This window comes from Oncorhynchus mykiss, chromosome 1 (assembly GCF_057628025.1).
Source record: "Oncorhynchus mykiss isolate SJ-2025 chromosome 1, ASM5762802v1, whole genome shotgun sequence".
NCBI classification, from domain to species: domain Eukaryota; kingdom Metazoa; phylum Chordata; class Actinopteri; order Salmoniformes; family Salmonidae; genus Oncorhynchus; species Oncorhynchus mykiss.
The window spans coordinates 67,413,913-67,431,394 of NC_143022.1; the positions used below are offsets into that span (position 1 = coordinate 67,413,913).

Genomic DNA, 17,482 nt, shown 5'->3' on the forward strand with positions numbered 1-17,482 from the left:
AATATACTTATAAAGAAGTGTTGTGGAAATTCTTACACTGGGACACTCAAAGTCAATCTTAAATTAATCATTGTTTATTTGTCAGCGCGCTGGAGAGGTTTCAACCAACTCAATGCACCATAGTACACGTCAATCAGGAGCTCTCCTTGTGAAGTTCCAGCAGTTGTCTTATATACGGCTATACACAGACAAGTTATAATTGCATGATTTAGAATAATTAAATAATCATTACCATTTTGTTTCATAACATGTGACGGACCAATACCTCACGAGGCTTCTTCTCTCTAAGCTAAGACATTGAAACTGAGATATCTTTTGTTCGTTCTCAAAACAAGGTCTGGGCGCACTGCCAAATTTTACAGATACTGATAAGTGAGGATTCTTTAAATCAGTCACTTGCATGAACACAAACATTGGTGAATAGAACACAGAAATGAGTTACAAGAAAAGCACAAACATTCAAATTCCTATTACAAGAAGTTAAGTCTCGGCCTGTTCATGCCTTCTTCACAACAACAAAAATCCATAATCTAGCCTTTCTTACTGCACATGGTATATCAGACAAATTATTGTTGACTGTGTGTGGACTCTGGAGGTTCCACCTGTTTGCTCCAGAGCTCAGTTTGTTCAGACAGACAAACCACACATACACACACACACACACACACACACACTGTTTGGTGGTTTGTCAGCAACATCTGATAGGAGACGACTTCCCATATGAAGAACAAGCATTCTAAGAGCCAATGTCAAAAATGGAGCAGATATGACTTGAACCATCTCCATCTGGATCTAATAATGAAAAGACATTGAAACAGTCACCTGCTTCATTATTAAACCACCTGCTGAAATATGTCAGAATCCTGTGTCGGCTGTATAGAAATAATAACACTGAAAGTGAAGATCCTTAAACGAAATAATGAGGATTTCTTTCCACCTAATGGAGGTGTAGATTACATCTCACATTCCAGTTCAAACTTAAACGAGACTGCATGGGATTTCTCTTAAATGCGACTCCGTGCAGTCAATCACAATGTCTGCAATGGGTATAATGCAGGGAGCCGCTTGTGAATTTGACAGCTCTAACGTAGTTCCACCTCAGACCGCCGGCTAGCGCGGATTTGATAGAATCTTGCCCAAGTTTCAGATGGGAATACAATGTCAGATATTTTGTATTTATACAACAATTTAATGCATTGTCACTGTACTTAATCTAATAGCACAACCAAAATGGCCTGGATTGCAGTTGAGATTACATTTAAAGCACATTATACAAGTGATCAATGCTGTTTGAGATTCTGTGCATATATTAGTACAGCAATTGTGAAGATCTCCACAGATCTGTGACCTTTGCATGCTATCATGAACATGCAGGCTTTCTATAATTACAATTATAATTTCTATAATTACAATTATAATTCTATAATTATAGTTACTAATTTTAAGGTTGAATAAATACTGTTACATTAGTTTGTAAGATAACTTGCCATGTGTAGCTCCCTTCAGTAACCACGAGCACAACCGTTCCTTGATTTTAACTGGCGGCTTTATTCTGTAGTTTTAGTCAGAATTATCACCTTCCGTGAGAACTATAAAGTAAATTAAAAATACAGTTAAGCACACTCTTACAATCTCCTTATCTTACGAGTGACTTTTAGCTTGGTATAACTCTGAAGTGCTTACATACATAACAGTTTAACCGGCGCTATAACAGTATCATATTAAACACATGAATAAAGGAAAAATACCTAATTGGCTGCTTATTACAGAAGGGAGGAAATCAAACTTCACACGTATTATTCCTGGCATGAATTCACACTTCATCCCAGCATACACGCTGCAACCTTTATGAACTACACCCGATGACATGAAAACTTAGCTAACACAGCGCAGGATTGCCTTCCCTCCAAAAGTGTGTTGCTACAATAAGGATCCCCGTTACAACAGTATTAGCTACGTAGTTCCGCTTGTCTTATTATTTCCCCTGCACAGCAGACACGTAAACAATTCAAACAAAAGACAACAACATAACCGCTAAGTCTAACTGTCAGTTACACCATGTACTGTATTACCAAAGTAATAATGAATTGTGTTTGGTTGCCAACGCAACCAAATATTTAAAGGGTAGGACTAACTCAAATCAAACTTTATTTAAAGTGCATTTTAAGTTTGATTTAATTTTGTCCTATTCTTTAACTTAGATTTTTGGTTGAGATGATAGAGACAAGAATCCAAGATATCAATTATTAATTTGTAGACAAACTGGAATTAAAGCCAGACTAAGTCAGTGGCACAGATGGAACTGTCCAAGCAGAAGATACATCTCCTTCAAATATTGATGTTTGGTTGCGTTGACAACCAAACACAATTCAATATCAAGTTTGTGGAAAAATACCCCCAATACATGCTAACATCCCCTGTTATTGCTAATGGTGAGAGGATAACATGTTTTCGGGGTATGATCTTTGACCCTCTAACTTTCTCACTCATCATTATTCACAACTCATTCAGGATTATCCATAATCATGGTGGCATCCACATCAATGTAGAAATGATTAGAAACATGATTTGTCCTTATTTAGAATAAAAGTCCTTCCAAAATGACACAATACATTATTTACCATTCATTCAATCTGAAACACAACAAAAACTGCAAAGGCATCCAACATGTTTGTAGAATCACAAGCTTGAAGTAGTCATTGCATGCTAGGAATATGGGACCAAAAACTAAACTTTTGAATACTTTATTTATAAGAATCTTTAAGGGTGATAATCATTTTGACCCCTACCCTTTTTAGATTTCCCCCTTACCCTCCATCTCCTTCCCTTCTTCCTTTATGCAGCCCTCCATTACCAAGTTTGTATTGTCAGCGTTCATGACCAGATTGTAAACTAATCTTGATTCGATAAACAGGAGGAGGACCGATCAGAGTAAAGCCAGCCCTGAGGAGGAGTTAACCAGAGAGAATGGCCGAGATTCAAGCAGAACTGAGCCCAGACAGTACATGGCCAAATGTGCTGAGTTGCAGGTATTGTATAGCCTACCTGAAACAACTGACCTATGACCCTTTCTCCACTTTAATCTGGTGTCCTTAGACAAAACCTAGTCTATCTTGGCTAGTCTTAATATCAAAGACAGTCTTTATACTAAAAGTAACCTGACAATGTCAAGTCCATCCAGAAATGTAACTCTGAATTTAGTGCACTAGATTAATAGTAGAACTTGTGCGTTATGCTAGTATGTTGGCATACACAACTTGAAGATACTTGTTTTCTGTATGTGTGTGTGTGTCCGTGTTTAACTATACTTGTGGGGACCAGACTAACTGGGGACATTTTGTTGGTCCCCACAAGGTAAAATGCTATTTCTAGGGGGTTTACGGTTAAGGTTAGAATTAGGTTTAGGGTTAGGAGCTAGGGTTAGTTTTAGTGTTTAGAGCTAGGGTTAGGGAAAATAGGATTTTGAATGGGAGTGAATTGTGTGTCCCAACAAGGTTAGTTGTACAAGGCTGTGTGTGTATGTATCCTACAGGAAGAGGGTTCTGCCTAGCAGCTGCTGGCTCTGGCCAGTGAGGCTTTAGCGCAGGCCATCAGCCTCTCTCTGCAACACAAACCCCCCTAGCTCCAACCTCTCAGAAGCCTGTCTCAATATGCTGGAGTGTCACGTCCAGTTTGACCCGTGTGCCACCGGTCAATACCTGGCCCTGCTTCAGGTATGTACTGTATGTGGGGGGGTGCACACACATATAGAACAGTTTTATATCTGTGTGTGCACATGTGTACATGCCTGTGTATGTCCGCACGTGTGTGTAGTTAGAGGCTGTCTTGGTCACTACGATGTGTGTCACAGTCTAACTGTTTGTGTGCTAGTGTCCTTACTCCCTTCCCATTAAATCAGAGAGCTCACCATTGTGTGCTCTTGCTAATCTCTGTTCATCTCTATTCCCAGAGCTGCTCTTGCACAGCTATGATGGCTGACATTCTAAGATCTGATTGCAGATTGTGCCAGCGCTCTGCACTACTCAACCTACATAGGGACCTGCTCCTCTCTCACAGGAGACCACTAGCCTACTGAAGGGAGTGGAGGGCACCCTCAATACAACAGATCTTTTATAAGCACCATATAGACATTCACTTGAGCACTCATTACTGGTTCCCCATAAATGTAATTCAATACATTAAATTAAGCCTTGTTTTGTTTCACACACTGAATGCCATGTGGTCTCACTGTGATGTATCCTCCATCTTTCTTAGCTGGCTAATTGCTCTTTAAATTGTGTGTTCATTATTTGACATACCAAGCTTTGGATAAAATATTTATTTGCAGTTACCATTTCAATTGTGTATCATAAATAATGTGTACAAAATGCATCAACATGTATAACATTTGTGCCCAGGCCTACAGCCACCTGACCATTAACCCCAACCACCTGTGTCTCCTGGTAGAGCTGCCCTCTAACCTGAAGATCCTGCTGCTTCAGCACACAAGACAGGTACTTGTCAACCACAGGAGGCTGCTGAGGGGAGGACAGCTCATAATAATGGCCCAAACGGGGGCCAATGGAATGGCATCAAACACCTGGAAACCATGTGTTTGACGTATTTGATACCATCCCACCTAGATACCATCCCACGAGCCCATTATCCCCATTTAAGGTGCCACCAACCTCCTGTCAACATCGGCTTTTAGTCTATCTACCGTGTCAAACACATACAAGTACACAAGTCTACTCTGGCCCCATCTGTTACACTGGCTCATGGTCTAAGTTCATGACCGCAGGTCACATCAGGTTATTTTACATACTTTTTCTGGTGCAGAAGTGGCCTTGGTGCAATACTTGATGACGCCACCAGAGGGCTAGTCACATCTTATGTCCTTTGTCGAATCAGCACAGTCAGACTCCTGCTGAAGCACATAGCATACTGTAAATGCCACACATGTATATACTGTACTGTTATGACACAGTTTGCAGACAAATAAGTCAATTGTGTGTTATTTTTTTTAGGTCAACTCTCTGTGGAGCTTTCTATGAGAGGAGCATTAGGTGGTAACCAGTAACAGGATTGCCTTAGATTATAGGTTTATTTATGTGTGTGTGTGTGTGTGTGGTGGGGGGGGGGGGGGGATGTTTTTCATTGATATTATATGGAATTCGTTTTTTAAGACTAGGCAAATATGCCATTGAAATGGCGCAGCACTGAACTCAGCATTCAGACTTAAACTTTAAATAAATAAATTCCAGCGTAACATTTAGTTAGTACTACGGGTCTCTCCCTAGCAACATGAAAGGTTCAAAGCTAATGTAGACAAAGAGACACATGGAGAGATAAACACTGAACAGTAAGATACCTGTACACGGACTCTTTCACATCTGCCAGCACCATGCTTCACCGTAGCGATGGTGCAGGTTTCCTCCAGACGTGGCGCTTGGCATTCAGGCCCAAGAGTTCAAACTTGGTTTCATTAGACCAGCGAATCTTGTTTCTCATGGTATAAAAGACTTTTGGCAAACTCCAAGCGGGCTGTCATGTGCCTTTTACTGAGGAGTGGCTTCCATCTGGCCACTCTAGCATAAAAGCCTGATTGGTGGAGTGCTGCAGAGATGGAAAGTTTTCCAATCTCCACAGGGGAACTCTAGAGCTCTGTCAAAAAGACCATTGGGTTCTTGGTCTCCTCCCTGACCAAGGCCCTTCTTCCCCGATTGCTCAGTTTGGCCGGGCGGCCAGCTCTAGGAAGATTCTTGGTGGTGCCAAACTTCTTTCCATTCAAGAATAATAGAGGGCACTGTGTTCTTGGGGACCTTCAATGCTGCAGACATTCTTTGGTACCCTTCTCCAGATCTGTGCCTTGACACAATCCTGTCTCGGAGCTCTACGGACAATTTCCTCATGGCTTGGTTTTTGCTCTGTCAACAGTGGGACCTTAGACAGGTGTTTGTTTGCCTTTCCAAATCATGTCCAATCAATTGAATTTACCACAGGTGGACACCAATCAAGTTCTAGAAACATCTCAAGGATGATCAATGAGTCTCATAGCCATTGGTCTGAATACTTAAAAGTATGTTTTTTTAAAAATAAATGAACAAACAAACATTTTTAAATGGTTTTTGCTTTGCCATTATGGGGTATTGTGTGTAGATCGCTGAGGATTTTTATTTATTGAATCCATTTTAGAATAAGGCTGTAACTTAACAAAACGTGGAAAAAGTCAAGGGGTCTGAATACTTTCCGATGACACTGTATGGCGGTGGATCTTTGATCTATTTGACTTCTTCTGGTCGTGGGGTCGTTGTTAAGGTCAACGGCATCATGAACTTTACAAAGTACCAGGAACTTTTTGCCAAAAAACCTGGTTGCCTCTGCCAGGAGGCTGAAACTTTGCTACAAGTGGACCTTCCAGCAACACAACAATCTCAAGCACACTTTTGTGAAGCAAAATCTCTTTCTCTGAGCAATTGTATTAGTACAGAATAATATATATTTTCCAGTATTTTGCATACAATATAGCTCAGTGTTTGTATTATTTATTTTATACAGTCTTTTTGGATCCCACTGTATCACAACTGAAATTAACAATTTCTCCAACAGTACAGAAGGTCACCAACAAACCCCTGCTTTCACTACATTTAAAATGTCATAACCCAGTCATATTTCTTTACTCTTCACCATGCATGGCATGTATTTAAAAAAAAATGTAGTATGACCATTAGAAAGTCAGTTGTGGTGACTTTTCTACTCCAAAATGAATGAAAATAAAATGATGCTGTCACCAACTACAATATAATTTCCCCCTTCACTGATCTAGCTAATGATTAGCACAAATACAGATGGGCAACCACCCCATGCTTCAGCCTATTTATTTATATCCATTATGCTGAATCAGTTGGGCTACAAGTGATAATGAATATTGCTAAATAGCGCTACAAGTGATAATGCATATTGCTAAATAGCGCTACAAGTGATAATGCATATTGCTAAATAGCACAGCAGCCTGATAATATGGAGCAATATGTTGTTAGGCTCATTTATGCTTCCCAAACTTTTTCAGTCATAGCCCCCTTTCATTATGGGAGAACATCTTGTGTGTGTGTGTGTGTGTGTCCCCTCTCCCCCATACCCCTCATCTTCCCCAAATGAATGAACTGCTACTATTGTTACACAAAAATATGGTATAAGAATAACAAAACATTTCAAATGTAGTTAATAAATTTGCCTTTTACAAAACAAACAGTACATACAAACACCAGTACCTGGTTTCCCTTCCATATTGAAATCAAGGAGATAATAAAATCCAAATAAACCAGCTTAGTGCTGTGCAATGTCACATGCACTGAGGACTAGGGTGCACCATTTTCTATTGTAGATTCTTAAATTGAAATTAAAATGAAAGAATATTTCTGGAACTATTCTGATGGTGATTATTAGATTGTATAAACATGATTAGTGCTTTCCCCCCACAAGTTTGGCCTTCAAATTTGCATAAATAAGGATGATAGGTTGCTGCTCTTGGTCAATGGTCAGATTCTGGGAGACAGGCTGGCTTTCTCTGACTGGGAATAGAAACAGGCTCGTTTGAGGTTCATAGAAACAGCTCTTCTCTAATTCTGTGGCCTACTCGAAATGAGATATTTTAAAAGTGACCAATTACCACTCGGTTTGAGAAATTGCACTTATACGCGAGTGTGCATTTAACTTTCTCCCTTTGATAAAACCTTATTTTCTATATAATTCTTATTAGTGCGTATGTCAAATTTGAGTGTACTATTTTATTTGTTCAAAGTTAACTCACAGATTTGAGGGTTTGTTAAGAATAGAGAGGAGAGGGAAAAATAGATATTGTGCGTCTCCATTCTCCTTACTACAAGCCTTGCTCAACTTTTTTCCCCTCTGCAAACCACAGGCTTCTGAGGTCTGGGTCAAACCAAGAGCAGAATTAGTGGCGGGAGAGCCAATCATAAAATTAGGAAATGAGTAGCACTGTGTGGTGTAAAGACACTGAAAGCCAGTAGCTGCATGGTGCTTCACGGTGGGGAAATCATTTTTGATTAACTAAATTCATCATGGTGTGTATATATTATTGAGGGGTTGGGGTGGTGGGGTGGTCATGACACATATACTGTATGTCTTTACTAATGCAGAGATGCCATGGCAACTTTGGTTGCATTTGAAGGTTTCTGTGGACAGACTCTGAACTAGGCCAATGTAATTTAGGTCATGCAACAGTACATCATAGGTTTAAGGACCCTACTGGAGATGCAGGCAGATGTAGAGGGTCGTGTGCTTGGCGAGGAGAGGACCTATTCCCCTCATCCCATAAGACATGTTTTCCTAGAATTGTGACAAACATGGCTTGAAATATTCATACATTGATAAACTTTAAATGACATCAAAATGATTGATCTGTCAGGCTTTGGTTATCTTACCCCATCTTGCCTGTTTATAGATGTAACTAAGTCGATGATACGACTACAAAATAACATTTATTTTTTTTATAACAAAAAAGAAAGAAAATAGAGCATCACATACATAAAATACATGACAAAACAAAATAACAGCAGGTATAATTTTCAGCAGCAGATACAATTTTAAAGTGCAGGTAGCATTATAACTTAGTAATACATAGCATTAGATGTCATTTCATAATGCAGATACATTTTTCCGAGCTTTCTTGAATCAACTACTACCAAAGAATGTAGATTTAAATATGAAATAAAGGTATTCGCTGCGTCTCAGCATGCCCGGACACTTTAAGGACAGAAAGGGATAACACAATTTCAGGAATGTGGGTCTGCAATTCTGTAAGTACATTGTACATTTTTTCTAATGGCTAAAAATCTACAACTTGTTTTAACCCACCCACTTTTCAATTGTGGTTTTCCTTTTTCCAACACACGAGAATACAATTCTTGGCAAAGTATGAAATAATTACCAGTAAGCTTGTCTCGTCTGAGTCAAGCATTATATTCTGCATGTGTTTAAGTAGGTAAAGGCTTGGCGATTGTACCAATTCTACCCCCCAAAAATTCTGAGTGTCTGTATGAATAGAGCACCTGAAATCTTAGCCTATTGCAGTGCCAGAATTGGTGCAAAAAAGTTTGTTTCTCCATCCTACATTTTGGGCAATTTGGTGAAGAATGCGGGAACATATGGTTTAATTTAACAGGGGTAAGATAAAACTCGAAAATGAATTTGTAGTTAGTCTCCTTTAATATTCGGAGTAGAACGTGTGTAGTGGATCTTATTACAGATCCCCAACCATACCTCAAATTACATACCAAATCATTTCCCCACATCCTTTGCATTGGGTAAAAGGCAGATTCACATTGTCTGGATAGTGTACAATACATCTTATCAAATATTCCTTTGATAGATATAGATGTTGTTATTAACTCTTCAGCTTTTGACAAACGAGATACCTAAAAAAAACGAAGATGCCTAAATAAAAAATAAGATACCTAAATAAAAAGAAGATACCTAAATAAAACAAATCTGTACCAGGAATGTTGTATTAGTTATGGATTTAAAAACAAATTACTTAATTGTATTCAATCCACTATGCAACAGCTCAGCGAACCTCCTTAAGACCCAAATGTGTTGAGTTTTGCTGACCAACAGTAAAATTGGAAATTGGGCAGACACAGACCTCTCCCCCTACCATTAAAAAGGTTAAACAATTAGCATAACACTTGTTGGTGCTCAAAAGGTTACAGACTTAAATGAGCAGAGACGTAAACGGGGAATTTGGAATCTGGTGTGTGTCTCTACGCGTGTGTCTGTCTGTGTGTGTGACGCATGTACACACGTCACCGTAAACAGGGATTAGTTGTGGATGAGTGTGGCCGGAGTATTAGAAAGAAAATGACATTCGCTTTCCACACCTAGGACCAACATTACCATCATTTTGACATCTATAGTTTACCATTGTGTCAAGAAGATGTACTGCCTGAAGACACTTTTGGAAAGGCCTATTTGTTATTCTACGCAGTGCTTTGCATGAAACATGCACATGATGAATTCGAGCACACAATAAACAGACTGCCTTTAGGAAAGCAATGCTTATTTTGTTTAAGTGTGTGTCTGTTGTTTCTGCCTTTTTTTTTTTTTACAGGAGATATGTTTACTGAAAAGTAATAGTACGCGGTCTGATATTTGAGGGTTCAATGTTTTGCAAATCTGGTTTGCTAATCTCGGTTAATCCAGAACTAAAATCTTTGCGCAATTTGGTGAGGGATAGTCTGTCCATGAGAGATTACTAGTTTGCAAATGGTCACAACAGAAGTAAGAGTGGGTCATAGGAAAACTTTTGGGGTGTTGCTCTATTCTTTCAACATTGTCAATGAAATCTAAATGGCTTTGGCAATAAACCTGAAAGTAAAGTCATTCGAATTTCAGTCAAAATGCTGTGTAATTTAAATTGCCAGACAACTGCTTCCTGTATTAATTCTGCATCCTGTTTGTGACAGTTAAAAGTGACAACAAAAAGGGGACCAAAGGTAGAAGGGAACCAAGGGAAAGGGAGATCAAAGCGAAGCCATCAAAGTGGTGAGTTCAGTAAATTAATCTGTTCCTGCCAGATGCACTATTACTTTTACCTACCTCAGCACAGGCAATTATTTAAGAAATGTATTAAGTCCCCTTGCTTGCGACTTCTGTAATGATCCTGTGTCTGGCTTCTAAGTCATATTTATCCTCTCTCTCCTTTTCTCCATTCAAGACTCCTTTTTTCACTTTCCCCTCTTGTTGTGTGCAGAGGGGCAATTGAATTCAAGCTTCACAAAAGATAAATCAATTGTTAAATAATTTATAGCCTGTCTTATGGGTAACACGGTTGACGTCTTATGGGTATCACGGTTGACGTCTTATGGGTATCACGGTTGACGTCTTATGGGTAACACGGTTGACGTCTTATGGGTATCACGGTTGACGTCTTATGGGTATCACGGTTGACGTCTTATGGGTAACACGGTTGACGTCTTATGGGTATCACGGTTGACGTCTTATGGGTATCACGGTTGACGTCTTATGGGTATCACGGTTGACGTCTTATGGGTATCACGGTTGACGTGTTATGGGTATCACGGTTGACGTGTTATGGGTATCACGGTTGACGTGTTATGGGTAACACGGTTGACGTCTTATGGGTAACACGGTTGACGTCTTATGGGTAACACGGTTGACGTCTTATGGGTAACACGGTTGACGTCTTATGGGTAACACGGTTGACGTCTTATGGGTAACACGGTTGACGTCTTATGGGTAACACGGTTGACGTCTTATGGGTAACACGGTTGACGTCTTATGGGTAACACGGTTGACGTCTTACGGTTGACGTCTTATGGGTAACACGGTTGACGTCTTATGGGTATCACGGTTGACGTCTTATGGGTATCACGGTTGACGTCTTATGGGTAACACGGTTGACGTCTTATGGGTATCACGGTTGACGTCTTATGGGTATCACGGTTGACACTCGACCCACTCCGTTTTCCACCGCCACAAAAGAGTAGAACCAGCTCACCTGCTTTAACACTATGTTAGATGTTCAGTATCTATTTAGAAAACAATGACAGTATTTAAAAAGGAACCGTTTGTGGTTGTCTTTGTATTTGATCATGTTACCACAACAATTTTTTTGTTTTTGTTTTTTTTATTGCAGAAATCAATGTGTTTATGGTAAAAGCCAGTATGAAAGCAGTCCTAATTGAGCATTTATGTTTCACCACCACCCTGTGGTGAACACCAATATACAATGCATTCAGAAAGTATTCAGACCCCTTTTTTTAAACATTTTGTTACATTACAGCCTTATTCTAAAATGGATGAAAATACATACACAATAAAACTACACAATAAAACCCTCAAACTACATACACAATACCCCATAATGTCAAAGGAAAAACGTGTTAAGAAATTGTTGCAAATGTATGTTCAAAAATCCCCCCGGAAATATCACATTTACACAACTATTCAGACCCAACAAGCTTGGCAGACATGTACTGTCTGGTAACACTGTTGACGTCTTATGGGTATCACGGTTGACGTCTTATGGGTAACACTGTTGACGTCTTATGGGTAACACTGTGGACTTCAGGAAACAGCAGAGGGAACACCCCCCTATCCACATCGATGGAACAGTAGTGGAGAGGGTAGCAAGTTTTAAGTTCCTCGGCATACACATCACAGACAAACTGAATCGGTCCACCCTCACAGACAGCATCGTGAAGAAGGCGCAGCAGCGCCTCTTCAACCTCAGGAGGCTGAAGAAATTCGGCTTGTCACCAAAAGCACTCACAAACTTAACTTCTACAGATGCACAATCGAGAGCATCCTGGCGGGCTGTATCACCGCCTGGTATGGCAACTGCACCGCCCTCAACCGTAAGGCTCTCCAGAGGGTAGTGAGGTCTGCACAACACATCACCGGGGGCAAACTACCTGCCCTCCAGGACACCTTACACCACCCGATGTCACAGGAAGGCCATAAAGATCATCAAGGACATCAACCACCCGAGCCACTGCCTGTTCACCCCGCTATCATCCAGAAGGCGAGGTCAGTACAGGTGCATCAAAGCTGGGACCGAGAGACTGAAAAACAGCTTCTATCTCAAGGCCATCAGACTGCTAAACAGCCACCACTAACACTGAGTGGCTGCTGCCAACACACTGACACTGACTCAACTCCAGCCACTTTAATAATGGGAATTGATGGGAAATGATGTAAATATATCACTAGCCACTTTAAACAATGCTACCTTATATAATGTTACTTACCCTACATTATTCATCTCATATGCATACGTATATACTGTACTCTATATCATCGACTGTATTCTTATGTAATACATGTATCACTAGCCACTTTAACTATGCCACTTTGTTTACATACTCATCTCATATGTATATACTGTACTCGATACCTTCTACTGTATCTTGCCTATTCTGCTCTGTACCATCACTCATTCATATATCCTTATGTACATATTCTTTATCCCCTTACACTGTGTACAAGACAGTAGTTTTGGAATTGTTAGTTAGATTACTTGTTATTACTGCATTGTCGGAACTAGAAGCACAAGCACTTCGCTACACTCGCATTAACATCTGCTAACCATGTGTATGTGACAAATAAAATTTGATTTGATTTGATTTGGTTGGATGGCGAGTGTCGATACACAGCTATTTTCAGGTCTCTCGAGATATTTCATCCGGTTCAAATCCAGGCAACTCAAGGACATTCAGAGACTTGTTCCAAAGCCACTCCTGTGTTGTCTTGGCTGTATGCTTAGGGTCATTGTCCTGTTGGAAGGTAAACCCTGGCCCCAGTCTGAGGTCCTGAGCGGTCTGGAGCAGGTTTTCATCAAGGATCTTTCTGTACTTTGCTCTGTTCATCTTTACCTCGATCCTGACTAGTCTCCCAGTTTCTGCCACTGAAGAACATCTCCACAGCATGATGCTGCCACCACCATGCTTCACCGTAGCATTGGTGCAGGTTTCCTCCAGATGTGATGCTTGGCAATTCAGGTCAGAGTTGAATCTTGTTTCTCATGTTCTGAGGGTCTTTTAGGTGCCTTTTGGCAAACTAAGCGGGCTGTCATGTACCTTTTACTGAGAAGTGGCTTCTGTCTGGCCACTCTACCATAAAGCCCTGATGGGTGGAGTGCAGCAGAGATGGTTGTCCTTATGGAATATTTTCCCATCTCCACACAGAGGAACTCTGGCCGGAATAAATTGTTTTCCGAATCCTCTGCTCTCTGCGCCTGAATCCACACCCATCACTCTTCTAAGCCTGACACAGGCGGAAATTGAGATAAAAGGACCCTAGCCTGAAGAAGTTGGGCATGCTTGTTATCTGAGAAATGGATTTCAAATTGGTCGGTATTTTACGGAAAAAGCTGACACTAAAAGAAAATCTAACTAATTAATTAACTAACTCATTTTTTCCAACATCCTCTGAAGAAGGTTCTTGAAACTCATACCAAACAAACAGACCAAGAAAAAAGATGGTCGATATTGGATACAGTACCATAAAGGTTGAGGGCACTGAGCTTGGATGGTGGGATGTTGGCTAGAAAGCCCCCCATTCCATGGAAGATGAAAGCACAGCAGTTTGCCAGCAGCTGCTCCACCTCCGAGACTGACACACACATTTCATTGTTAGTGGAGCAGAGTCCAGCAGGCAATGCAAATACATCACGTGAAAAGCATCAGCCATGAGATTGGTATGCATATGTGACCCTACCGGAGCACTTGTGTCAGTACTGCTAATGAGTGTGTTGAGTGAAGGTGACTCTTGACCTGGGGGTGTGTTCCCTCCACATGAAGCCCTCCCACAGTGGGGTGAACTTCTGGCTGTATGCCTCCAGAGTCCTCTTCATCCTCCCTGTCTGCCTTCTGACACACGCACATACACACAGAATGAACAGAACATATACAGGTTTTGGATCTTGTGAAAAAAAAAATATTTGAATTGTATGAGGTACATAATTGTAGGACCACCTAATGTAGAAGCTGGATTGCAGAATCTAAATCTAAGCTGTACCTAAATATTGCACAAATTTGTTTTATTGTGAAGTGCGATTGGGGACCTGAGAGCAGAGAGGAAGACATGTCGAGGCAAACAGACAATTGACAAATTAAATCATTGCAAAATGTTCCTGCTGAGACTGAGAAGGACTATTAGCTCTAAACACAGATATCCATAAACACAAACATCCATAGAAGATGTTTGGGGTAGGTGCTGCGATTATGCTGTGCTGTATCAATTCTCGAATACAGGACTAGTAAAGTCCCAGTGCACTACTTTTGTGAGAAAAAAAGTGTATACTTTTAATATATACTTTTTAGTTAAGATTTTTTAGGGGGTGCCGAAGCACCCCTACTTCCCACAGCTATGCAGGTTCCCCATTACTACACCCACACTTAGGGACACCAACATAAATGTCAGGTTAAAAACTCGGATCCTTACAATCACTTCTATTGGCACATTTTCATGCTTATTAAAACCTCTAGAGTCTATGTCAGGGTGAGGGGGAGGGTTCTACTACGCTAGCATATGGAATTGTTTTAAGATAGTCATACCAAGGATCATTTAGCTATTTGATTAAACATTTTAGGACCACTTTAGGCATATATACAGTATATATAAATAAATAAAAGATTTACAAATAATTGAATGAAACTTTGAATGTGGCCTTACTAAGTCTATAGAAACACATTGAGTAACATTCATACATGAAAAAAAAACAGCTAATAAAAAAATTATCAAAAGGAAGTTTGTTTTGAAATGTCTGTCCTATATCTTAGAGATAAAAGAAAGATCAGGAAACTCAATTGTTTTTGACACATTTAACCTTCGGCATTTTTACTGGTACAGGGCTACCTTCAGGCAAGTCTTGTGGCTTGTGGGCGTCCAGAGCAAAACCAACATGTACGTGTCCTGAGAGACTCACCTTTCCAAAGAGGGGTCATAATAGTTTTGTAGGCTAGCGTTTTCCAAACTCGGTCCTGGGGACCTCAAGTGGTGCACGTTTTGGATTTTGCCCAGGCACTACACAGCTGATTCTAACCTGATTCAGTTTATTAACTAGCTAATTATTAGAATCGGGTGTGCTAGATTAGGGTTGGAACGAAAACCTACAGGACGGTAGCTCTTCAAGCGACAGGGTTGGAGAGCCCTACGACAGACAGAAGTTGGCAGATCGGCGCTACCGACTTCAGACGAATCCCGTGGCGCTTGTGGGGATCTGTAGAGCAAAACCACTACCACCATGTATGTGTTTTTGAGTCTCACCTTTCCATAGAGGGGTCATAGTTTAGGCCAAACCATTCAGACACTACAGATCTTTTCGTGAGATCTTTTCATCTCATTGTCTTGACAAACACCTCTGTAGCTCTAGCTTAAACATACACATTTTGGGGGGGGATTTTTCTTAATTAAGGAAGGTTTTAAACCAAAGATGAAATCAATAAATGGGAGTAGAAACCAGTGTTATCTTAAATCAGTTACTTTTAGGGGCATATTCTACACCAAATTGGAGGTGCCTCTTCATGGGCTTGTATTCTTGGATGTTTCAGCCAGGAGTGTCTTGCCCTTAGGTGTCTACTTCAACAAAACTCAGCATAGCTCAGCTCACAAAGGTATCAGTAGAGATCAGGGCCTATATTCATAAAGTGTCTAAGAGTAGGAGTGCGGCTCTAGGATCATCCTTCCCCCCTGTCCATATAATTGTATGAGTTATTATATAAAAGGGATATCTGATCCAAGACACTTTATGAATATTGGCCCAGGCTGTCAGAACAACACAGTTTATCATCTGGGGCCTTATCCTAATCAACGATTCTCTTGGGAAATTTGCAAAATCATAAACACAGACAGTAATAATGACAAATAAAATATGACACCACTGCAGTACTAACACAACATACCTCAGACTTAGTAAGCCATTAGTCTGTCTCCGCATCCCAAATAGCATCCTATTCCCTATGTAGTGCACTACTTTGACTGTGGCCACTGGTTAAAAGTAGTGCACTACATGTAGGGAATAGACTGCCATTTGGGACACGTACTATGTGTCAGAGACTTGTTGTTTACCATCTACTATTCCACTGGAATGTCCAAAACTTAAGAAAACCAAATAGAAAACAGCGTTATCATTCAACTCCAAAGACTCCGGCATTCAAAGGCATTCGGCTATTCGTTCAGAGCACGGAACATAACTCTAACGAAAGTTATGACGGGGCATATTTGTAAAGGATGAACCTAAAATGAACCTCACAGTATGTCAGATGACTGATTAACATGATATAGGCCTATTCAATTTTTGATGTAGGTTTAATGTAACAAGTGTTCACATGTAAAAAAAAATATGTAATGTTCTGAATCTGTCCCCTGTAGATGAAATAGTTATTATAGGCACTGGAGAGCAAGCTGTCAATGAATGTTAATCACCCATTGAACTGTTCCAGCAGATCACAGAGTCTGGAGCTGACAGTGCACCACCTGTGGTCTAACACTGTGTCACACTTTGGCAGATCCATTGACCAACACCTCCACAATTGATTTTGACTAGGGGCCTTGTCTAATAAACATTGCTTACAACAGTTGTCACACAAACATCTGTACAAGGTTGAAGTGTTATACATGTAAGAGTAAATCGAAAAACACACTTGACTAACACATTGACAAAAAAATATATATTTTTTGCTGAACTTATGTTATGAAAAGATTGAAAAGGTACACTATTTTCTTCTAATTTGCATTATGTGAAATTAATACCGGTGTCTGAAAATAGCACAACGAGGTAAAAAAATGTGATCGTTTTTGGGGGGTTGATTCATCATGTTCATGTTGTAGGCCTTTGGTACTTTGGAGGCAAAACGACGACTCCACCCTTTACTCAGTGGCTACTGTTTTTTCCACCAAATCGTCCTGAAATAAATGATCACACACACCAAACAAGCCTTTCAAACACTTCACAGGCATG

The 17,482-nt window shown here is 40.2% G+C and overlaps 1 protein-coding gene across 1 annotated transcript in view; it reads left to right on the forward strand.

The window, feature by feature from the left end:
- Window positions 1-10,950, forward strand: part of LOC149985614 (uncharacterized) — a 37,732-nt gene extending 26,782 nt beyond the window's left edge. The window contains exons 7-9 of the mRNA XM_090184538.1: window positions 2,915-3,029; window positions 3,533-4,493; window positions 10,464-10,950. Of these exons, the coding sequence (XP_090040664.1) occupies window positions 2,915-2,958 (44 nt within the window). The 3' untranslated portion in view covers window positions 2,959-3,029; window positions 3,533-4,493; window positions 10,464-10,950. The remainder of the gene's footprint in view (window positions 1-2,914; window positions 3,030-3,532; window positions 4,494-10,463) is intronic.
- The last annotated feature ends 6,532 nt before the right edge of the window (window positions 10,951-17,482 follow it).